At 32.2% G+C, this 25335-nt stretch overlaps 1 protein-coding gene across 5 annotated transcripts; it reads right to left on the reverse strand.

The window, feature by feature from the left end:
• Positions 1-7131: 7131 nt before the first annotated feature.
• On the reverse strand, positions 7132-19629 carry LOC143061162 (uncharacterized). 5 transcript variants are annotated; one of them, XM_076233693.1, is made up of 4 exons: positions 19484-19629; positions 17010-17071; positions 11897-11977; positions 7132-8623 (listed from the first exon to the last, which is right to left on the reverse strand). In XM_076233693.1, the coding sequence occupies exon 4, from the start codon at positions 8551-8553 to the stop codon at positions 7300-7302; it is 1254 nt and encodes a 417-aa protein (XP_076089808.1). In that variant the 5' UTR covers positions 8554-8623; positions 11897-11977; positions 17010-17071; positions 19484-19629; the 3' UTR covers positions 7132-7299. The 5 variants fall into 5 exon arrangements, with proteins under 5 accessions (XP_076089808.1, XP_076089807.1, XP_076089806.1 ...); XM_076233692.1 differs by having other exon boundaries at positions 11829-11977; positions 19484-19628; XM_076233691.1 differs by having other exon boundaries at positions 19567-19584.
• Between the last annotated feature and the right edge of the window lie 5706 nt (positions 19630-25335).

The raw sequence follows: 25335 nt of genomic DNA on the forward strand, positions 1-25335 counted from the left end.
GATCAAACAATATTTACATGTTATAACTGTAAAGAAAACACATATACAAAGGTGTGATGATAAGAGGTCTCTCTTCATTTGCTGAGGGTCACTAATTATTATTAATTTCTTAGAAGAATGATTTACACTGAATAAATGACACCTTGCAAGTTTTCATATATTTTAGTTTTCCTATTCTGTAGTTAGTCACCACTTCAATTTTTATCATGTATATCTATTATAAAGTCATTTTATAAAATTTACTTTTGCAAAAGTATGAATTATTTTAAATAATAAGGATGTTCTTATCCCAGGCAGAAAACCTAGCTGTATTGGTCACAACTTTTTGAAACTTTTGGGCCCTCAGTGCTCTTCAACTTTGTACTTGTTTTGGCTTTCGAACTTTTTTCATCTGAGCGTCACTGGTTAGTCTTGTGTGGACGAAATGCACGTCTGGCGTATTAAATTTCAAACTTGGTACCTTTTGTTAGCTATTATTCGTGTGTTTCTCTGTCCTATATGTCCTCCCATTTATTAGTATTGTAGTCCTGTCATGTAATGTTGTCATTTTAATGTTTTTTTCTTTAACATTGCCATAAAAACGGGAGGTTTGGCATGTCACAAAACGAGGTTCAACCCGACATTTTTTTAAATGTCCTGTACAAAGACAGGAAAATGGCCATTGTAATATTATAGTTCGTTATATTTCGTTTCTGTGTGTGTTACATTTTAATGTCGTGTTTCTGTTGTGTCGTAGGTCCTCTCTGTTGCCTTTATTTAGTAAAACTTGGTTTTAGTTATTTTTCTTTTTTCTTTATTTTAAACACATTGTTATGATTTAGACAGATGAACTTTCCAAACCAGTATATTTATATCATAAAGGGGTATTCGCTGTCAAATACATTTTCATCGATTTAACTCCAATTCTCAAATTTGATTTATGACATACCAAAACGTATAGCCAAATTACAAAAAGTCTAAAATCAACAAAGCATAGACTCGATGATATGTATAGGCATTTCTTGTGTATTACAGTCTAAATGAAATCTTATATCCATCTTAAACGACATCTGAAGACTGCCGACAGTCAAACACAAATATGACTATTTTCGTAGTCTTTCGTTTTTCGTTTGCTTTCACGATGCTACTACGTCCTCATTGCGCTTCTACAACGATCCCGCTACGATTATAGCACGTTCTCACCGCGCTTATTCTGCTACCTCACTACGCTTATCAAGATCTTACGCTCATCGCGTTCACACTACGACCATACCACGAGTTATCCGATTGCAACCACGCTTCTACTGCGATAATAGCACGTTCATACCGCGATCTTACTACGTCCTCAACAAAAACGTCAACATCGTGTTCCATATCAATACAGTTCCATTCCTTCTTTTCTGATTAATACGTAGATTTCTCGGAAACAATACAGTCATGCCACCAAAATCTACTAGAACACGTTAGCGTGGTGGTAGAAGTTGATGTAGAGGCAGAGGGAGCTCTGATAGTAACGAATAATGATCAAGCAGAGATGTCAGACCGACCAATCCAACCTAAATTACAACCTATTGCTGGTCCATCAAGCTCAAATCACGATAGTTTAGTAAACGAAATCAGAGATGACACAGATGTGTCAATAGATATAGGATGATTATGTATGAGTGCCAATGAGACAACTCTCAATCAAAGTAACAATTTTTAAAAGTAAACCATTATAGGTCAAGATACGACCGAACAGAAAGCTATAAAGGGCCCCAAAAATTACTAGTGTAAAACCATTCAAACGGGAAAAACAACGGTCTAATCTATATAAAAACGAGAAGCATGGTTGAGCCGTTAGAGAAAATGGACCAGAAGTCCTTACTACATACAGACAAACAAAACCTGGAGAGATTTAATATATTTTATGTGAAAATGACAATGAGAATGATGGTTGTATTATGAACGTAGCCAGGTCGTAAGAAGAGCGTGATGAGGACGGCAAGGGCGTGCTAGAATCTTACTATAGTCGTGAACAGAGTGGTAAATTCGTAGTGGAAGCGTAGTTGGGTCGCGATCAGAACGTGATGGTCGCAGTGAGGTCGTAATAATGTCGCCGTGAGATCGTAGCGCAGTCTCTCCGAATAGAATCACGCTTTCACTACGCTCTTGCTACGATGGTACAGTGACCTTTGCGATCTTACTACGACCTTAGTGCGCTCTCACTACGCTTTAACTACGACCTGATTTCGCAACGACTGCACGACGATTGTTTCGATCTTGAAGACCTCACTACGACCGTGATATGACCTTACTGCGATCTATACGATCGTACTACGATCCTCAAAATTTGCATTTTTTATACAGATCGTAGTGCGATCGTGGCCTAATGGGACTGCGGTATTAATTACTGCTTATATCGACATATTATTTCAAATTGACGTCCTTTTTCGTACTTTAAACAATTGAATTGTTTTCTATTTTTGTTTTTAATCGTACATAATGCACCTTTAACTTTCTAGTAATCGCTGTCGTACTTTTTAAAGATTTTTTTTATCAGAAAATAGTCAATGTTACTTTAGAATGAAAAATGAATCTAAGAGCGATAACTCTAATACAACTACAGTAAAAATAGAAAAGTGTCTTCATATGAAATTCTCAAACAAGATGTTAAAGCTTCAATATAGATTTTTTCGCAATACTAAATTATTATCAGGATAATAAAATATAGTGTTTAATTAAATTACCTTAATAGCTGTACATGGTTATTCTTTAGTTTTTATCTGAGTAATATTTAACATAATATACAACTTTAGTACAATCTCCTCAATTTTATTGATTCCCTTTGTTTATTTAATTTCGAATGAGATCACACTAATTTATCCGTTTTTCCTTTTATCTTATTATCTTATATTAGTAATATAATGTGAAAACTCAAACTTGTGATCCTTAACTTCTTAGAGCTCACTCCGTACTTATTTATGGTAGTTTAAACGACAAAGAAATTGGATAATTTTAAACAGCATTTTCTTAATTTTTCAAATTTTGTCAGTTTAGAATATAAAAAAAACATTCACATATACGATTTTGCTTTATAAAAGTGATAAGCCAACTTGCTGCCGTTTCACGGAATTTTGATTTGACACAATTTTATAGAAATATATAAGCAATAAAACACTGTCTCTTTATATTTTTAAAACTTTCTGAAGTAGAGAAGTATCGGGGTTAATTCTCTTGTATTGGAATATACCTCTTGTGCTGTAATACACAATTGAGTCACCGAAAATATAGGTTAAGATCAATGCTCATGTTAGCACATTTTCAACTATCCTCTGTTAACCTTTCTTTTGGTGAATAACTTGAGTTTATTTATCTATGTACCATTTCGATATTCCATTTATTGAATTAACTATTAAGGATTTATTGAATTAACTATTAAGGATTTATTGTTAAAATCTGATTTTGTTAAAATCTTATTTCAAATTTCTGTATTAAGACAATAACAATCAAAACCAAGGAGTAAACAAAGACTAAAAAAACAAAGGACATTTACATCAACAGTTATAAATAATAAATAAGAAACAACACGAACTCCACTAAAAACCGGGAGTGAAATCAGGTGCTCCGGAAGGGTAAGCATTTCCTGCACCGTATACGGCACCCGTCGTGTTATTTCTTTGCTCAGTTCGGTAATGATAAAAGGTTATTATGACAGAGGAAGAATATCAGATATGATGTATTAAGTAAGAGGCCTCGTCAAAGGTGGTCGATAGTCACATCTTAATGTGTGTCTCTCTTTACTGGATTTGATTTTTTTTTGTTAAATAGAGATACGCCTTGCAGTGCTGATCATAATGTTAATGCACTTTTTTGGTGAATATGTATGTTAAAATGTATATCTAATTTATTTATTTTGCCATGTAGGAGTCTTGTATAGGCGGAACGTTAGATTGGCATTCTTCATTATAAGCATGTTTACTTTGATCAGATTTTTCCTTTTCATAGATCAGTACGTTTAAGACTTCTTTTGTACTATACTAAAAAATCATGTAATATGGTACAAAGAAAACCACGTGTTGCAAATTCTTAATTTATATTGTCTCCCATTCCTTTTTAATTATTTTTAACTTGTGATTTAAACATTATTCACTACACGTTACCCAAAGAGTCTTTTAAACTACTGGATGAATGTTATCGAGAGTTATGTCAGCATGGTAAAATATGAACGAGAATACTTGGACACTCTTTTCGAATGGGTTCAATCCACCATTTTTTTCTTAAAATGTCCTGTATCAAGTCAGGAATATGGTATTTGTTATCAAATAGTCCGTTTTAATGTATTTGGCGATGGTTTTGTTACAGTTCAGTGTTTCTGTTGTTCCATTGTTTTCCTTTTATAGTAGGTGTGTTACCCTAGGTTGCCCGTGACCCCGGATTTGTTTTCGCTTCACCGATAAATGCCTATTGAACAGCGGTATAGTACTGTTGCCTTTAGTAAAAACTGCGATAAGTCATTGATAGTTTGATACATATAATTTATAATCTTAATGGGTATATGGGCACTCATGCTTTATATATTATCAAGGACCCTAATGTTATTTAACACGTGTATAATATCCATGACAAAGATTATGTTCCCCCGCAGACAATCTCACACAATAATATTATTGTGTTAAATGACATTACAGTGACTTAACTATTAGTATTGCTGTCCAACTACTAGTATAGAAATCCAATCGAAATTCTGACTGAATTTCAATTTGTTTTATCAAACATAACTGTTGAACTGGTCAGAATTTTGAACAAACTGTTGAGTCAAAATGTGAAAGTGCAAGGTGATTAAGTAAAACATATTTACAATCCTATAAGATTTAAGTCCACTTTTATAATGTTGTTGAGAAAAAATTAGTTTAAAGTTTGTATTGATTTTTTATATTCATTGTCATGCTAAAGATGAACTGTTGTAATTTTGAATTGCTATTAAAATGTCCTAACTAAGCTTTCATATAGTTTTTCTTTTGAAAAATCTTCTATATTCATAAGAATCAGACATCATTTGAATTAAAACATCATATATTCAGTAAGATATGTGTAAAACAACAATACGTTATTGAGTTTCCATGGGGAGATAACCTAAAACCTTATTCTTTTGAATAAAGATTTTTTGAAAGAAAAAAATATTTTACTGAATATGTAATGTTTTAATTCACATTATATGGTGGAATTAAAGTCTTATATTATAAGTATGTGTCATGTTATCACCTTGCACTTTAATGACTTGGCTGTGGTTTTCCTCAGCAGTTTGTTCAAATTTTTGACCAGTTGAACAGTTTGGTTTTATAAAACAAATTGCAATTTGGTTAGAATTTTGAATAAGTTGCAATAGGTGGAGAACAACACTAACAGTCAAGTCACTGTAAATGCATTGCTTGAAAAGAGATTTACAAGTGACAGTAAAATATTACCTTGACTTACTTAAAAAGAATCAAGTATGTACAACCATAGGCGCGCATTATGTTTTATTAGATCTTAAACCAAACATATAGACTACAATATTCCTTCACAACAAATATACCAAACTTATTTATTTGTCCTTACAAAGAACGTTATGTTGCTACCTCAACTAAATGATTAACGAAACTAATGTATCCTTTACAAAAATAGTCCACATTTTAAACATGGATAGGTGAACAAATATTATTTTACAAGAAAAACAAATACTCCCCGTAGAAAAAAACTCCGAAACTGAGGAAATTGATACTTTGATTGAAAACATATATGTTTCATTGTTTTGCTTTTTTCTGCCGAAGAGTCCTTGTCATTAGTTTAAAAACCCACTGTAAACTACTACTGATTCTATCCTTTCAGATGAGTTAAAGCTGCGAGGTCAAGAATCAAATCATCAAAGACCCAAATGTTGTTAATTACTTGTCTTACCGTTATGAACAAAACGTTGTGGGGACTACAAAGTTTTAATAATTTGAAAACTACACGTTAAATAATTGCATGCGAAGCGCTTTTCTGGATTAACCTTCATCAAGAACGCTCAAAGCCAAACATTTGAAATCCGAGGGATTTATAAGTACCAAAACAGTTGAAGAGCTATATGACAAAAACACATAAATTAAATAGCCAAATTCATCTAAGGTCAACTTTTTAAATTGATTGAACACTACTTTATGTCTGTGACACAACTCACGAACGAAATAAATGTTTTGCGATCTTTAAGATACCACGAGTCGAGCCGTCTGATCTGTATATTAACCAATAGTTATACTTTGACGTAAGTGTGAATTCGTATGACGGGTGAAGTATGCATAGCAGGAGACACTTACATTGTCAACGCACCTGGTCTAGTTCCTTTTTTGAAGTTATTGTGTTTTAAGAAAATGCCTGTGTCAGGAATATGACAGTTATTATCCATTCGTTTGAGGTGTTCCAGCTTTCGATTTTACCATTTGATTCGGTTTTAAATTTTCCACGGAGTTCAGTAGATTTATTTTACCTTCCCTCATTTTTGTTTTAGTAATGATGAGTATCTTCTTTATAGATTAATGTTATTCGAACGGCATTCCTATGAAAACTACCTGTATACCACTCCTCACTTTTCCTTGATTTTTATAGGAATATTTTATACAGAGGCTTATCAACAGAAATTGAAAAATGCTAGCATTATGCTTAATCTTTATGTTCTGCTATCTCATTGATCAATTTGAACTGGTGTAGGCAAAGAAGGTCCAGTTTTTGTGCTGACATGAATTATCATTGATATGGTTATATTTATAAATAAATTAACTGTTTACAAAATTTTGAATTTTTAAAATACTAAGGCTTTTCTACCTCAGGCATAGATTACCTTAGCTGTATTTGGCAAAACTTTAAGGAATTTTGATCCTTAATGCTCTTCAACTTCGTACTTTATTTGACCCTTTTAAACTTTTTTTGGATTCGAGCGTCACTGATGAGTTTTTGTAGACGAAACACGCGTTTGGTGTATATACAAAATTTAGTCCTGGTATCTATGATGGGTTTATTTTCTGTGCTTCATACCTGGAATTAAATCTAAAAGTGTACAGTTGGTATCAAATAAAGAGATGTTTTAGGACCTAATGTCCTTAACACGTAATTTTATCAAACATATAACATTGAAGATTAATAAGAAGTCATGTGTGATATTCTCTTCCGAATTTTATTTGTATCAAAGTTCTATGTGCACTGATCTGAGTGGTAGAGCTAGGATCTAAGAAAACATTCAACATATGTAATATGTTGTTTTGTGTTTTGACTAGAGTTAATAAACTATAAACATTAATATGTTGAGTCAAATAAATATTGCTCTCACTTCTTCATATCCAGATTCAAAGAATGAATTTCGTCATTATCTAAATGCTTACTTAGTTTTCGAACTAACATACTGTTTGAAAATATGTTACCAACGTTAGGAGGCCACACATTATCATTGATTATATCAGAAGGTGTGTCAGAGACAAAACTTTCGGAACTCCTCGTAGATTCCGTTAGATGACTTAATGTAAACGAAGTCCAAGTATTCATTTCATACATCCCATTGTCAGAATAGGTGTCTGTATGAGAGTTACTACTCGTTTCCATACTTACATCCGATGATTCGATCATAAGTGAATCATCCGAAGCTTCAAGGATGTTTTCCAGCTCATCGTCTAGTCTTCTTTCGTAAAGATCACCATCAATCGATATATTTGATGAGATCATTGAAGACGAATTATTGGATTTTACCGTAGTACCAGTATCTAGAGTAGATGTATTTAAGTCATGAAAAACGTCTTCAGAGATACTTGATGACATACTTCTTGTTATAACGTTTGGCTTTTTAAGTTCTGCATAACACACCGCTGTAGGAGTTAAAATATCACTATGAATTCGATCGCTTTTGTTGCTGTCATTATTACTGGGGAGCCTTAATGGAGATACTGATCGCGACTTAACATTAACTGGTAGGGAAATTGATCTCCCCCACTTTGGTCTATTATCTGTTTGATTCATACCTAAATAAGAAAAATCAAGCATAGGTGATTCTATAGAATCTAAAACGTGGTCTTGTTTGATGCCAATAAGTGCATTAACTTCAAGTTTGATTTGGTTCTCAACCGGTATGTCGTTTATAAAACTATTTGGTCTATTGGGTTTAGTATTAGCCTCTTTTTCGGCAGATTTTGTAAATTCATTATGGTTTATACACTGATCTTCATAATTCAATTGTTTTGAACACATTTTTGAATTGATTTTTTCTTCGATGTGTTTTATTTTTGGTATGAGGTCAACATTTACGTAATGGTGTGTTTCATTGTTATTATTTTTTGTCAATGACCTTGACTTTGGAAAAGCGTGATGATCTTCACACAATCTTTCCCCCAACGTTTTATCAAGTTTATCTGACACATCATTGATCTGACCTACAAGGTCCCTCATGTCGTCTAAAACAACTAGCACTTCGTCTTGAAAGCTTTCTAAACTGGTAACGAGACTTCGGACCATTTTTCGTAGATGTACTTTCTCTCTATTGTCGACTTTTCGGCGTGGAATAAGATCGTCCATACTTTCTCCGCGTACCATCAATCTGGCACTTGTCTAAACATCTGTAATACATAACGATTCCAATCAAGTCCTCCTCATTGTATTTATTCTAAAAGGTAAAGAAAAAAGAAATACAACTATAAATATAAGATGGTGTGTATATGTTTGCTTAAATGAGATTACTCTCCACTAGCTACCAAATGACATAGAAGTTAACATGCATGTATATGTACCTGATTTAGGGAAAATATATGTTGTATATAATTTTGTGCCTTCATTTATGCTATATATTTTTACAAATGATGACTTTCTTAATCGCTAAAAAAACGCTGATTTAGTACCCGTCGAATATAGGCTGACGTGTGAACTTGCCATTTCATTCCATACTATCTTATTTAGAGGGGAAGCTTCGAAGTCGAACCAATCATACAATAATTTTGGCTCAATTTAAACCAAATCAATCATTTTTACTGGTAATCATGTTTTATGCAATTGTACTGATCTTTTTGTTAGAATATAAACATTACAAGTTCGGTTTGCTGTTATGTAAAAATATTATAGTAATTTATACAATTGACATTATAAGACCGCATATGGACCCATCAAATAGTTGTAGAAGTGAATCTTTAACGTGGAGAGAACATGGAACTCTCTCCATACTCATTGTTGGTATGTAACAGTCTTCAAGGCAAAACACAGCTCTAGCTATTAACATTACAATTAAAAGAAAGATAAGTATGCGGTTACACAAAACCGTTTAATAGCGTTTCCATCGTAGCCTCAAAAGTGGTTCTTCTTTGATATTTCTTAAGGGGATGATAAATACAATTGAATCCATGATCTACGAAAATAATCAGAATTGCCGATTCCATTTTAAGTGTCAAATGGTACGTTTATCAATAGTGATATAATAAAAATCAGAGTCTTTCATTATTTATACATCTTTGATGTTGTATCTAGACTTTATAGTTTAATCAATTCTGTACATTACCACAAAGTTGGTTCTTTACTTATCTGTCATTGCTTTTATAAAATATGTGTTAAGGTTAACAGCCGTAAATGACAACCCCTCTGACATTAGCTACTATAAACTTGCATTTATAAAAGCTTGGATCATTAGCCCATACTGCATTCGCTATGATTGCCTATAACTAGTCAACTATAAATGATGTGAAGGAACTAACCATTTTTCCTTTAAACTAGGTAATTAAAGACATGCCTGATAAACCCTGTAAAAAAAGAGTTCCCTTGCCATACAGATGTCAGACATTTTAGTAAGGGGTTCCTTAATAAGCTCATCATAGATACCACTGGCAGGATTAAATATGTGTACGCATGATGCGCGTATTATCAACAAAAGACTCTCATTCAGCTACGATAATCTGAGCTGCCTAACCATTGTCGAATGGAGATATATGTTGACCAATTCAAAAAATTGCTACATAAATGGTATTCAATAATGATAGCTCATCATGAGCCTCATGCCAGTGCAGTGCATTCATATAGTGTTTTGATGCCTGTAATTTTTCATGCTTGATTTTTTGCTTGATTTTCCTCTTTCAATATTGACACACTTAGAATTTCCTTATTATTTGACGTGTATAGAAAATCCTAGTTTGTCGTAATTTGAATTGTCGATTATACATGTGGTTGTTTTGTTGGTGTGTTTCGTTTTTGTTAACTCTATAGTCCGTCGGAAATGAATACCAGTATTTTACAATCCAAACAATTTAGGCCCGTTTTACTGAAATCATGATAGAGGTTCCGTACTGGAAAGTTATTGTAAATCAATACACGAGACTGGATACATGAACGTTCACATACTTTATTTTTCCATCCAACATATATACAAAATTAATCACAGTTCATAAAGCATATTTACAAAACAGTAATCATGGCAACATATATTAACTCGACGCTGCTCGTAGATCGAGAGCTGGGCGAACCGGTGCGTCACATGGTTCTCTCTATATTTCTCTATCTCTTTTTCGTTTCAAAAGTCATCTTTATAAAACATTATCATAGAAACGTTTTGACCAATGAAAACGGAAAAGGGTACTTATAAACAAAAAGTTTCTAAATAATGAAATATAGCAAAAACAGATTAAATTAAGACTTAGTGTTAATTGACATTATTCACTCTATATACAGTTTAGGTGTTGACAAATAAATTACATTGATGACCATTGTTGTCAAAAAGTATTCTCACGATCTAATCTTAATCTTAATCCATTAATATTTCCTATTAACGCTAAAACGACTAATACATGTCTTTTATAAAATTATTTGAAAAATAATTCAAAATCTTGTTTTCCGACTAAAATGCACTTCTAGCATAATAAAAATATTGAAACTTAATTACTCATAAGAAATAATGACTTTTGATACCAAACACGACACAAAAAGATGAAAATGCTAAAATTCATAATTTCACGCATTTTTACAACATGACAATATAATGCACACCAGCTACTGCGTCGATGATCTACTTTCACTGTTTATGTACTCAAGATTCCGTTTCGGTGACCTACTTTCACTGTCCTTGTACCCAAGATTCCATGTCGTTGACCTGCTTTCACTGTTTATGTATACCATATTCCGTTTACATATCCTACTTTCACTGTTTAATATTTCAAGACCTACCTATAGTATTTATTGTGAACTTGAATATGCATGAAATATTTGCCACTGGACGTTAAGCAACCAACAATCAATCAATCACTGTTTACGTACACCAGATTCCGTCTCGATGACCTACTTTCACTGTCCTTGTACCCCAGATTCCTTGTCGTTGACCTACTTTCACTGTTTATGTACACCAGAAGCCGTCTCGATGACCTACTTTCACTGTTTATGTACACTAGATTCCGTCTCAATGACCTACTTCAATGTTTATGTACACCAGATCCCGTCTAGATAATCTACTTTCAGTGTCTTTGTACCCCAGATTCATTGTCGTTGACCAGCTTTTACTGTTTATGTACACCAGATTCTTTCTCAATAACCTACTTCACTGTTTATGTACACCAGATTCTTTCTCAATAACCTACTTCACTGTTTATGTAGACCATATTCCGTCTAAATGACATACTTTCACTGTTTTTATATACCAGATTCCATCTCGGTGATTTATATTTACATACACCATGGCCAGATTCCGATTCGATGACTTACTCTCACACTTTTAGGGGTTTCTTACCTTTTCATTTACGTTTTCCTTTGAATGTTGAAGATAATAATTATATAATAAGTAACTGTTATTGTACATGTGTCTTTTCTGAAAGAATATAATATCATATAATCATAATACTTACATATTTTCGTGTAAATTAATTGCATACTAATAAATCCCTTGCATGTCAAGTTTACACCTATAACTTACTGTGTAAGGATATGCAGTACACTCAAGATTCAACCATCCATATAATCCGGTTTTAATCAGCTGTTAATTACCAGTCCATTTCTATAACAATAAAAATTAACCTTTAATTGGTATACAGAAGTGAACTTATATTTAATATACAAAGAATATTTGTTATTTATGAACGACTAGTCCATTTAACTTCCAAACGTAACATTGTGATCACTGCAATGTGCTATTTAAGGTCATTAGTCTGTCACTGAAAGACTTAAATTGTGATATATAATTCTTTGTACTGGTTTCAAATACAGAATTTAACACTCTTTTGTAAATTATATCCCTTTAAAATAAACGGCATTGTAATATGCGTATAATTATCCGAAAAGATTGAAAATGATAAATATGATTATATATGGATATTAATATGACTTTGATCCGATTTTTCGATACTATCCATTTGTCCCGTACAAATAGTACAAATAGTAAGGTTCATATCGCTTTCACACCAATAGCAAAAATGGTTTTATTTGATAAGAACATTGCTAAACTATTGTTGCCTTTAATTTACAATTGTGTCATACGTATAGAAATAAGCCATGTTATTAAACGGTAGCGTTTGCACATGCATCTTTGATACTGTGGATCGATACAGGTAAAGAATTAAAAGTGTTTTTGTTTTAAATTTGTTCTCGTATAGATTAAATCTAGCGGAAATATGGTATTGGTCCTTTCTGTTTAGATGTGAAAACATGAAATTCCAGTACAGTTGTAGTCGACAACAACCTTGTTTAATTTGCATCTCTTTGGTTGGGACTACGTAAGTTAGGTTATTGAAAGGAAACCATAGTTAAACATACGGACAGACGGACAAACCTAAAATGATAAAACTTCATGATCAGTATCCGTTAAGTCAATGTCTGACTATTAAGGCCGTGAGTATACATTCAGATATATCAATGTGTAAAGACCGATAGTATTTGTGTATTGCCTATATAAATGGCATAACGGGAGATAAATCATCATGTAAATGACATATAACAGCTACATTTACGTATTCCAAGAAGAATAGACAATATTTAGTATATATTCGGCTAGGTTGATGAAAAGTTTTCAAAATTGGGCTGTAGAAGAGTTCGGTATCTTTTAAGTTACAAATCTTATGAAAATGGGTAACATACACAGCTGCTTTTGCATAGGTACTATTTCTGTACTAAAAATATGTAGTACTGGAAATTTACTTTTAATATTCAGTACTATTTTGTTACTTTAAAATGATTGTAATATTTAGGTACCTGTATTTTACAGTACTTAATTTGTACTTGAAATTTAGGTACTACAGATTTTTGGTTACTACCGTTACATTTTCAGTATTTTGAAAGTTTTTCTATTTCAAATCTCTTAAAATTATGATTTTCAAACATGGAATATTGTATTATTTCTGTACCAAAATATTTAGTACAAATCAAGTACTGTAAAATACAAGTACCTAAATATTACAATAATTTTAAAGTAAAGAAATAGTACTAAATATTAAAAGTAAATTTCCAGTACTACATATTTTTAGTACAGAAATAGTACCTATGCAAAAGTAGCTATGTAAAATGCCCGTAGAAGGTTGCAGGGTATTCTTCTTTATTCTATTATTGATCGGTTTATATTTCGGATATATATTTAATATTAATATACCATTTAGACTTTCAACACAAAGACATGGACAAGAATACACGAAGCTGTGAAGAAATGAATCATGCTATCTACAGGCTAACTGAATCATCTTCGTTAATTACCGGTGCAGTATTACATTGGATGCATTTAATTAACTTACATACACGGAGTATGATTTATATCTTACACATCAAACACATGTTTTAATAGATAATGAATTATACATAATTATTTTACATGTTACAAATGATCTTTAAAGAATGTCAAGGTGCTCTTTTAAATCTCTTTAAAACAAGTGCACAATTATCTAATTGCTATGAACGTTTGTTCTCATCTCGTTGATGATCAATATAAGTACCGTATACTAATAATCATTATGTATCATTTTATTTTAAGAGAAAAAGGAATATTTACACACAATTAAAAAATGTTAGCCTTGAAAATAAAGATATTAAAACTAAACGATTGATCTAGAAACCTTCCCTTTCTTCAACGCGAATCCGGGTCTCTTTACCCCCCCCCCCCAAAAAAAAAATCCAAACCGTTATTAAGTTACTGTTACGTGCTACTTATATAAAAGGTATATGAAAATTGTGTAATTTTTTTTTCACACATATGAAAGGAGATGTTTCGCCGAGCGGAGCTAGGCGAAATTTTTTTAAACCTCTTTATGCAGAAAATTATTTTTTATTTAGGCACATGTACTCCCCCAGAATCTGACACTAGTTAGATTTTGTTAAATATTCAAAATACCCACCAATTCATATATTTATATTTTCCCACTCAATCTTATATTTAACATATAAAAAACGGACCCCATTACAGCGGCACTTTTATACAATTAAGGAACTTCGGAATATAGGAACTGAAGTGACTCTTCTTTCTATGAAGTTGATTCTACAACCTTGGGCTTTTGATTTTTGATTACTAGTACTTAGCTAAACGCGTTGCAGGAGACATAACAATACCGAGCGTCCGACCGTCCGGTCTTGTTAGAACTCTCATGTGTACAATTCTTGCCAGATTTAGTGAAATAAAATTAACGGTACCAATTTTCTTGCACCAGATGCGCATTTCGACAATACATGTCTCTTCAGTGATGCTCGTGACCAAAATTTTGAAATCAAAAGCTTATATAAAAGATGAAGAGCTATAATCCAAAAGGTCCAAACAGTATAGCCAAATCCGTGAAACTTATATCATCAGCAATATGTCTTTGACACTCGTAATCAAATATTTTTAACCAGTTATGACCCTTTGAAATATAAATGGTAATGGAAGTCCCATTTCATTTGATGTGAAGCTTTTATTTCTCTTAAGATATCGAAAAAAAAAGAAAAAGAAAAAAGTGTTTTTTTAGTTATTCCCTTGTTCCTTGCCCTTTGATAGATAAAATATGATATGTAAAGTGCATGGCGGGGAATATTGGAACTTTGTTCTTACAGTGACTTGACTGTAAGTGTTGCTATCCAGCAATTGCAACTCATTCAAATTTTGACCAAATTGCAATTTGTTTTATTAAACTAAATTGTTCAACTGGTCACAATATTGAACAAATTGTTCAGCCAAAATGTGAAAGTGCAAGGTGATTAAGTTAAACATACTTACAATCCTATAAGACTTTAACTCCACTTTAATGTTGTTGAGACACATTTAGTCTATTAGTTTGTATAGGTATATTATAGTCATTTCCATGCTGAAGGAATTGTTATTATTTTGAATTGCTATAAAAATGTCCAAACTAAGCTTTCATATAGTTTTTCTTTCTAAAAGTATTCTATATTCATAAGAATCAGATATCATTTTAAATAAAACATCATATATTCAGTAAAATATGTGTGAAATAACAATATGCTATCATTGATAAGTTTCCATGGGGAGATAACCTAAAATATTATTCTTTTGAATAAAGACTTTTTGAAAGAAAACATGATTATCTCCCCATGGACACTTCCTACAAACATATTGCAATTTTACACATATTTTACTGAATATGAAATATTTTAATTCACATAATGTCTGATTCTTATGAATATAGAATACTTTCAGAAAGAAAAACTATATGAAAGCTTAGTTTGGACATTTTTATAGCAATTCAAAATAATAACAGTTCCATCAGCATGGAAATGACTATAATATACCTATACAAACTGATAGACTGAACTTGTCACAACATTATCAATGTGGAGTGAAAGTCTTATAGGATTGTAAATATGTTTTATTTTATCACCTTGCACTTTCCCTACTTGACTGTGGGTTTCTACAGCAGTTAGTTCATATTTCCTACCAGTTGAACAATTTGATTTTATAAAACAAATTGCAATTTGGTCAGAAATTTGAATAAGTTGCAATTGGTGAATAGCAACACTAACAGTCAAGTCACTGTAAATTGAAAATAAAATTAGTATTTGAACCTAAATTGAAACGGGAATTCATAAGCCTAGGAATTATCACGATATATTACAAATTAATTGATTTTTTTATCAGGTCTTTTACCATGTCACAAGAAACAATATCAGGATATGGTGTTTTAGTTGTTAGTTGCTATAGTCAGATGTGAAGCCATCACTCCACTAAGTTCAATTTCAGAGGAAACATGTCCACGGGCATGCATTTCATCATCCTTTCCGCTTGCCTTAATTAGCCGATAACGTAGACTTTTTTACGAACAAACAAAAAATAACCGTTGAAACACTACTCTGCGGTTTACATAAACTTAACTATCCTGAATGAAAGACCAGGCATACTGCTTCGAAAATGACTGCACGCTCCTCATATTCTCAGCCTTGTTACATTTGGATACTTTTGAGTTGTACTGCTGCTATTTTTTTTTATACTTTTTTTGTTAAAATGATGTGGATGCTTGAACATCTGAGTATATATATGCAAGCTACGCCAGGATGCTTTGCAATTTGTTTAGTACATGTTTTATAAAAATCGCTATGCAATTCAATAAAACAATTTCCTTCCAATGAAAGGGGAAAATTAGTGTGTCAGGTCAATAGTCAGAGTATGTTTGAAATTCAGTACATATGCTACGAGAGACAGACATTCATATATCAGTAAGTAAAGGTATATGCCACGAGAGACAGACATTTATAAATCAGTAAATATACGCCACAAGAGACAGACATTTGAAATTCAGTGCATACGCCACCAGAGATAGACATTTGAAATTCAGTAAATACGCAACGAGAGATAGACATTTGAAATTCAGTAAATACGCCACGAGAGATAGACATTTGAAATTCAGTAAATACGCCACGAGAGATAGACATTTGAAATTCAGAACATACGCCACATGTTACTTACATAACAAACGCCAGACAGAGCTCTGAACCTCAGGTATATTTACACACCTTCAGTATAAACGGGTCCTGTATCAAATCAGTGTAACGTGAAAAGAAATGATTACAACAAAAGTATATATATATGTCGATATAAAAGAAGAATAAAAAAGTACTGTTACCTTGGGAACTGTCGCACTTTCCTTTATCAGTGAGTCATCTTGTTTTATTATAAACTGGATCTCTAAGGAATAAAACTTATTAGAATCAATACTGAAATGAGCTGTTCCACCTGAGAAATGTATATCATATGTAATGCCATTTCAGCATCATTTATTCCTATTTTCTTGAGGATGATTGGATTTCATTAATACAAGATAATTGATTTTTATTTATGTGCTGAAAAGTCACGAACAATATGCTTGATGCCTTGGTGACTTAATATTCTTCATGCAATAATCTGAAAACAATATTTAACAATATGTTTACATTTTGCCCGTACCAGTGGTTATATATGTTTATAAAGGTTCATATATGTCTTCAGAGGAAAGAAATATGCATTTATGTACTAAATCATGGACACAATTTTCAAATTTTAATCTAGTAAGAGCCTATCATATATCAATTTAGATAAGAAAGGTTCGTGAAGAGGTGATCTTCAAACAAAAGTCCGTTGTAAAAGTAGGAAATATCCAATTATGACAAATGTGAAACAATTCAAACGAAAAAACTAAGAGCCTCATTAATTAAAAAAAACAATGAACGTTAATAAATATGATTCAAAGTAACAACCGACGATTCTTTTTCCTACAGAAGAAATATTTGCCACTGCATGGTAAGCACCAATAATCATCATGTCATCTATCTATGAAATATAATGTAATGATTGCAACAGTCACAAATGTTTTCAAATGTTACGTCTAATGAACAGGGAAAATACAACTGTATACGTCTTTCTATGACACATAATTAAGACATATGTTCTTCAATTTACAATTTTCCATCGATTTTCGTCTCTTGTATCAGAAACAGGAAGCCTTAATTATAGACATACACTTTATCTTATGTATGTATTAACATTCTTTTGGCTATAAAATCTTCCATTTCCTCAGGCTTCCATTGATTTTCTTCAGTCGATTGGCGTTTGATCATATAATGCATGTAGGATAATATTCGGGTTATCCAATTTGGTACGATAACGTCAGTAAAAAACATTCATAAGTGACATATTTCATTGAACTGTAATCTCATTTTTCAAAATGATCCGAAAAATCAATCCTACAATCCTTCCTTATATTCTAAACAATTGTTTAGCCAAAACTATCACACGGGAGCATCAATCTAACTTCAAGGGGATATGTTTTTTTCTGTTGAATAAAAATGTTATTTTGGCATGTAATTGTATCCCATTTTGGGTTTTCATATTTCAAACGGGTTATTATATCCCATTTTGGGGTTAATATCCTTTTTTTCCAAACCAGTTATTAAAACCCCATTTTGCTAAACACATTGTCGTTTTGTGAGTGTGTGTTTGATTTTTTTTCTTTTCTTTTTGTAGTATTTTAATAATACTGTTTGGCAATTGTCAGGCTAAGATTATTGTATCGTTTTCCCCCCTTTTTCCTTATACCAAATATGAAATTTTATCTATAGAAAACTGTCAACTTTGAAGATAATGAAATTAATTCAAGATTCATCAACGATTCATCAAGTTGACCATCTCTCTATTCTCGAAACAAACTGAATGAAAATTCAATAATGAAGAACATATAGGTTTGCTTGTTAGGAAGACCATGTATTAATTAATAGTAAAGTAGAAGATAGCAACGATCGATAAAAATAAATGTATAGCCTTAGTATTTTCTTTGATGCTTTGTTATCCTGTGGTTAGAATCAATTTAATGCAGTCGATGTGTATGCTAACCACAATGACGAAACCTAGTCGTTGTCACTGTTATGATGCATTGATCATTGTAATACATTCTGCACTATCACCATCTCCCTGGAGAACATTGTCAACTCATGTCTTGGTTTGTCAAGCAAGGAAATCATAATCCGTGTACACCTTCACGATATCTCATTCTTAATTTTTACGTAATTATTTCTTAAAATCACAAAAATTTAGTAAACAATTAAACTAAAATGATAAAATGTGTACCTACCTTTCCCCCTATAAATATATATTTTGAAATCTGGTTTATGAAATTGCTCGTTAAATGCGATTATGGAGTATGACTGTGCAAGGAATAGCCTGAGGTTTGGCTTTCCTTATAATATCCTATTCCGTATGACTAACTTAATTCTATTAACCAACACGTATAATTAATCGTATACAAAATTTCAAGTCTAAGATTTATATTTTATTATTGACAGTTTTTACAGTTGTTAAAATGTTATGTGTTATTTACATAAATTTTAGACAAGATAAAGTTTCAGGTGTAGACAAATATTTTCACTAATTACAGGTGTGGATGAATTACATGTTTCATTCTAACCACGTGTTAAAGTTTGATGACATTGCGGATTCATATGTTTTTATTAATCTATAAGAATAATAAACTGTAACATTTCCCCCGACCTTGTTGTGTAATTAAGTTTTAATGACATGGTTATGTTTTAATTAAGAATTGCTAGAAAATAGTTAAAATGTCCTTACCTGACTATAGCTTGCTAATAGACAACTCGGAAGATGATTTCATTGATCTGCGGTTTGTCTGTAAAAATAAAAATATTACTTACACCACATGCGTAATCATTTCTGCATTATAATAGAAATATGCAATACAAGAAGTAAATATTTCAACCTGCCTTTTATAGACAATCCCTAACGTGTAAAAATATGTAGACAAAACATGACACCACAGCTACAAAATTCTATTGTTTTTAATCATAATAGCACTATATTTGACGAGGCCAGACGGGTAAATAAAGTCTATAGTTAGTCTGTAATTTGATTAATCTTCCTTTCGTGTATTTTAAAAGATTATTGTATGGTCTATTTAAATAGTATTTTTGATTGAAGCCTCTATTTCTATATGTCTTATAATGTTATCAAGATATGCCCTTCAAATCGCTAGTTCGTTTTCCACTTCGAGCATAATTTGCTTTGTGTTTTTTATTTACAGTGAATTGACTGTTAGTGTTGTTATCTGACTATTGTAACTCATTCTAAATTCTGACCAAATTGCAATTTGTTTTATAAAACCAAAAAAATTTTAAGCAGACATGCAATTTAATGGTATTTTTTTCCTTATTCAAATGTCACTTTACTTTATTTTGGGACAAACACGACGTCATTATATATATTTATATATTGAAGTTTTTTCTTCAAATGTTGAAGGTTAGATCCAGGATTTCAAGCAAAATCTTAGCTGTTGTTAGTAAATTAATCTCAACTATAAATGAATAAACGGAGACGAGGGGTTATACACCAATGAGAAAAAAAAAAAAAAAAAACACAACTCTACTACACAATTCAAACAACTAAAAGACATCTCCATGCCTAAACATGTGATCAACAATAAATAGAAATCTATAAAGTTGTCAATATATAAAAACTATCCATGAAATGCCATTAACAATAAATTCCACAATGAAATGAAAAATATTTAACATATAGACAACCGATGACGAAGTTTCTAATTAGAAAGAGGCGCCAAAACATACGAAATGGTTTTGGGACATCTCAAATATCAAACATAATCATAATTATGATGTTCAGTTTTTATCGTAGCATGATATCCTATCTAATCATTTGCATTAAAATAAATGAAAATTAGAATATTGAATTTCAAAAGTCACAAATCGATTGAGAGAAAACAAATACGGGTTACAAACTAAAAAGGAAGGAAACAGATTAACTATAAGAGTAAAACAACAGAACAACAGAAACATTGAAGTGAAACAAAAACAAACGCCAACATATATAGAAATGTTATTCTCTCTATGGATAGGCATGAGCTCTTCTATATTCGAAAAGGTTGAACTTAATTCATCAAACATACAAGACTTGTAATTAAGTACGACAGACGCGCGTTTCGTCTAATAAAGACACATCAGTGAGGCTCAAATAAGAAAATTTATGATCCAAACAAAGCATCTTATCAATGATATCTCATGTCAATACAGAAGTGATGACTACTGGGTTGTTGATTCCCTTGGGGAGAAAACCTCCACCAGCAATGAGACCCAGTGTTTGTAAATAAATTTTACAAAAGATTCCGGGCTTATAATATTATACACCAGACGAGCGTTATGTTTGAAAATAGACTAATTAGTGACGCTCGACTAAAATGCTTGAAGACTAAACGAAGTACGAAGTTGAAGAGCAATAAGGACCAAACATTCGGAAAGGTTTTGCAGCATACAGCTAAGATAGTATATTCCTTGAAAAGAATTATTTATTTTTAAATGTGACCATAAGGTGAAGTTTTAGAAGACGTTATCGTCAATCAGTGGCGGATCCAGGGGGGGGGGGGGGGGGGGGTTCCGGGGGTGCGCACCCCCCTTTATTTTTGCCGATCAATGCATTTGTATCGGGACATATGTTTTGCACCCCCCCTGCACCCCCCTTTGCCCTGGGTTAGCACCCCCCTTTCGAAAATTCCTGCATCCGCCCCTGTCAATAGACATGTTTCTTAATGTCTAAGGGTGCTTATATATATATATCATACTTGACCAATATTATTTAACCATTGACTTATAAGTTTGCATGATCCTGTGGTATCTTTCGCCTATCTTGACGGTAGTGGAAGATATGGTCTTTGAAGACAAATAAATATATCAATTTTCCATATCTTTTTTCCACTGAAATTTAGGGGAGAATGGTTTCGTAACCTTATTAGCAAAATTTAAAACGATTAACTTTACCTTCGCTTCGAGATATTTGATAATTTGATATTACTACCTACAGATATCTAATCTCTATGACACAGTTTTTTTTAACACTGCTCGGATTTATAAACGGAGCATTATTTGCAGCTGTGTCACTGGATTGAAAAATAAATTCATTTGACTTGTCGCCCTTTATACGTTTACATATGAAAGTTCTCATTACATCTTTTCATGCGTATGGTGAAGGTAACACATTTTGAGAAAATCGACAAGAAATGATAAATTCAAACATATAATACCAACTTCATTTCACATGAAATTTAATTTTGATAAACCATATAAAATATCCAATCTCATAAAAAAAAAAAATAGCAGGAAGATTGATTGATTGTTGCTTGCTTTACGAGGCTAATACAAAACAAGAAGAAAACATTGGTGGAAATATTGTTTTAAAATACGTTAGAACTAAGGTTATGAGGCTCGTATTTGAATAATACATTTCTACTGTTATCATAATAACATGTATCATCCGTCGACGAAGATTCCTAACGGCCTCGTATGAAACAAAGAGTACTCCTCTCTAGCTAAGAGAGCATTCATAGCCACGGTTACACTGATTGAACATCCGACAGATGGGGAGCTCTGTCAACGATTGTTGCACACATAGCCAAATATTGTTTTTTTTTGGTATTTGTCTCTTTGTCTTTTGACATGTTCCCATCTTTGTTGTCCAACCTAGTGAATTTAATTCTTTGATATATCTCGACTCCCTTTGCAACAAGTAGAAAGACTTAAATACTAATATCATGACTATGTAGTTTACGCCTTTGATTAAAAAAAACGCATTCTATGTAGAAATATATTTTTGTTTAAATTGGTTTGTTCTACAGAAATTATGTTTGTGACGACTAGTATGAATACTCCAACTGAAAGTTTTCTAATGGCATTTCAACTTTAGTTCGGAGGGTATACTTTGACAGATTGTATAACACTGTTCGAGGATTTTTAATCGGCTTTATATGTCACTCCTGTGTCACATACAATTAGGAATATCTGGTTTTAGATACTCCAAAGCTTCCGTGAAAATTGTTTTGATATTTTTAACAGTTCTGCAATTCACGGTCATTACTTTGACGTTTTGATTCTTTGTCGAACTGTTTTAAATATGTTGTGCAAGTGAAGATATAAAGGTACAGCTGGTTTGGGTTAAAGGGAATCTTCTTTGGTTGTCGGTTATAGCGCTTCATTTACCTGAATTTTACAGCTACCTCTTCTGCTGTGACGTAATTGCTGACGGTTCGATAAGTTCTTTGTCCAATTGTTCTGCTTATATTATAATAGTTAAGGTCAAAGTGAGGATGTTGATAACCAGAGATGTAGGGTGCGGATAAATCAGACGCTTATACGATACCAAGGCACATTTTGGAAAATGAATTAAAGAATTTTCCAAAGAAAACAATCTTAGAAATGGCCTATCATTTTAAAACAGCAGTTAAACTGGTCCGCCGTTCCATCTATAGCTTTGCACCGAAGGAACGGGTTGGTGCCATTGTCACATTGGCATTAATTGGACGAGTTTTACAAATTCAACGATTCGCTAATAAAATTGACCAATTATAGTGATAGGAAATTGACCTCAAATGTTAATACCGTGTGATGCCGCAAATAAATAAATCCTTGATTAACCCCATGGTGGTAGCGCAGATAAATGACCAACGAGCGTGTTAACATGTTCTTGACAAACTGAGCCGGTATCTTTTATTCCCTTAAGAACTCAGTAGGGTTATAAATGTGCTAATTTCTTGTTTTATTTCCTATCAGTATAACACATAATAAACATAGCACATGATACACTAGTCTCGTCGGATTATCAAATCCCGTGGTCAGAATTCTGACCACGGGATTTAGGCCATACCTGTTGTCAGTGTAGCGATAAGTGAACACAACAGGGGTCCAGTTTAAACAGCAGTGAAACAAAGTAACAAGACAACGATTGCGTTGTCGGACCCATTTGTGGAGACTTTATCGATCAATATACAACAATGCCATTCAGACAATGCAATTTCGTATAAACACCTCAGAATAATTGAAGCAGCAGATAGCGACTTAAGTGAGTGACATATTGCAGTATTATATCTTGATGTATTTTTGTTGAGTCTTTTTATGAAGATAGTTTTATTGTCATCTATTCATGATTATTTTCATTTTGTTATAGGAGTATCAAGTGCTACACGGTGGAATCTCATTAGATTAAGGTTTCTGAATGTCATATTTAGTTTTTGTTGAATAAATATGTATGTTGAGATACTGTCAGGTGTTAACTATAGGGAACTGCCGAGGCATCAACCATCAAGAGTCTGTATATAAAAGAGTGCGATAAATAGAGTTTGGTAGTATAGAGATACACAAGTTTGTGTTAAAAGGGCAATTTATATTCAAACTCATTGATGTTAATTAAGCATCTTTTTAATTTATAGTGAATTAATGTTATCTTCCAATGATATATTAAGGTAGCACACTACAAAGATTTTTTTACTTCCAATCACTAACCTTTGAAATACTGTAACTTTCTTATGAATGCATAGAATATAATAAAAGAGGTATATATAGATAGATAAAAGAATAATCTTTTAAATGAATGCGATATTTTTATTATGCAATCATTATGTAATCAATTATTATGTAATAAGTGGCAAAATCTAGGTAAGTTCACTTGAATGAATTCAGCTCTATCATCTCTTTAACTATACAGACAATGTTTACGAAATCTTAATCAAAATATCATGAGCTTCAAAACAGTGTCAGATTGTCTCTATGGTATTCCATTCTCTCATAAATCTCTAATTAGTGTAAACATCCTAACCACATAATTTAAAAGAAGATAATGTTTTATTAGGTGTAAAATTTGTTCTATATATTCTATCTGAAATCTGAGACACAGTTTTGTAGATAATGGTCATAGGAACAACATATAATAAAATCAACCCTCTAGGGATACCTATGCAGAAGCTAATTTCATTTGAAAGTGGAAATTTGGTGAAAAATATTTTAGACACAGTTAACATTATAATTGGTTACATAATTGTTGCATAATACTAACATTGCATTAATTTGAAAGAGTAATCTAGATCTGTTAGCTATCCAAAACTACCACTTTTATAAATTTTCAAGCTTTATTAAGAATGTTACAGCATTTTAAAACTTGGGAGTTGGAGTTATAAAATCTTTGTATTCTGCTACCTTAAATATATGTTATTTGTTTGTTTTATAGTGTTTAAGATTATAACACAATATTTACTGCTCAGTACCCCTATTTTTGACATGTCTGTTTGTTTTGTTCGCACATCTTTGTCAATATAATGGAATTTTATGCAACTGTCATACAAGTGAGAGGTTTCGTTGGCTCTAAAACCAGGTTTTATCAACTATTTACTATAAAAGAAAATGCCTGTACCAAGCTGAAATACAATTGCTTTAAATGGGTTTGACCTATTTATTTTGTAATTTGATAACGGACTTTCTTCCTCATAACTCTCTTTGAGCAGTTTCTGCGTAAGGAGCACGCTCATATATATAGTCCATATAGTGTCAACATGCACAAACATAAAGTATCAATGCTCTTCAACTTAGTACTTTATTTTGCCTTCTTAACTTTTTCAAATTCGAGCGTCACTA

The sequence above is a fragment of the Mytilus galloprovincialis genome, unplaced genomic scaffold, assembly GCF_965363235.1.
Source record: "Mytilus galloprovincialis unplaced genomic scaffold, xbMytGall1.hap1.1 HAP1_SCAFFOLD_233, whole genome shotgun sequence".
NCBI classification, from domain to species: Eukaryota; Metazoa; Mollusca; class Bivalvia; order Mytilida; family Mytilidae; genus Mytilus; species Mytilus galloprovincialis.